Source organism: Penaeus monodon, chromosome 23 (genome assembly GCF_015228065.2).
Source record: "Penaeus monodon isolate SGIC_2016 chromosome 23, NSTDA_Pmon_1, whole genome shotgun sequence".
NCBI lineage: Eukaryota > Metazoa > Arthropoda > Malacostraca > Decapoda > Penaeidae > Penaeus > Penaeus monodon.
This window is the reverse complement of record NC_051408.1, coordinates 7,970,793-7,971,253: the sequence shown is the minus strand read 5'-3', so window position 1 is coordinate 7,971,253 and position 461 is coordinate 7,970,793. Positions and strand designations below refer to the sequence as shown.

The 461-nt window shown below is 36.2% G+C and overlaps 1 protein-coding gene across 1 annotated transcript in view; it reads left to right on the top strand.

Annotated features, from left to right (window-relative positions):
- Nucleotides 1–461, top strand: part of LOC119588119 (jouberin-like) — a 10,597-nt gene that overhangs the window by 9,557 nt on the left and 579 nt on the right. Inside the window, exon 10 of the mRNA XM_037936827.1 lies at nt 209–369. Coding sequence (XP_037792755.1) covers nt 209–369 — 161 coding nt within the window. The remainder of the gene's footprint in view (nt 1–208; nt 370–461) is intronic.

The window sequence follows — 461 nt, the reverse complement described above, 5'->3', positions numbered from 1 at the left end:
TTCTTATATCTTAAAATAGCACTCATTTCACATCTTGTGTTTGCCTCATTTATTTATTATTTTATTTCAGGAGATTATGTCAAGAGGATTCACACTGTACATCTCATATATGGCTCATTTATTTATTATTTTATTTCAGGAGATTATGTCATGATGATACACACTTTACATCTCATATATGTCTCATTTATTTATTATTATATTTCAGGAGATTATGTCATGGTGATACAAGAAACCAACAGCGACTGGTGGCTAGTGCGAACTGCCGACCAGAGACTCACAGGCCTTGTTCCAGCTTCCTACCTGCAGCACCTACATGGGGGGATAAGGGTAGATGATGACGACATTGATTGGATAGATTCGGGGAATGTGAGTTACCAAATAAAGTCGTTGAGTGTCTTTGTGTTGCTGGAAATTAATGCAAATTTGGGTTAGATTCAGGAAGGTATTAGAAGAAAGTT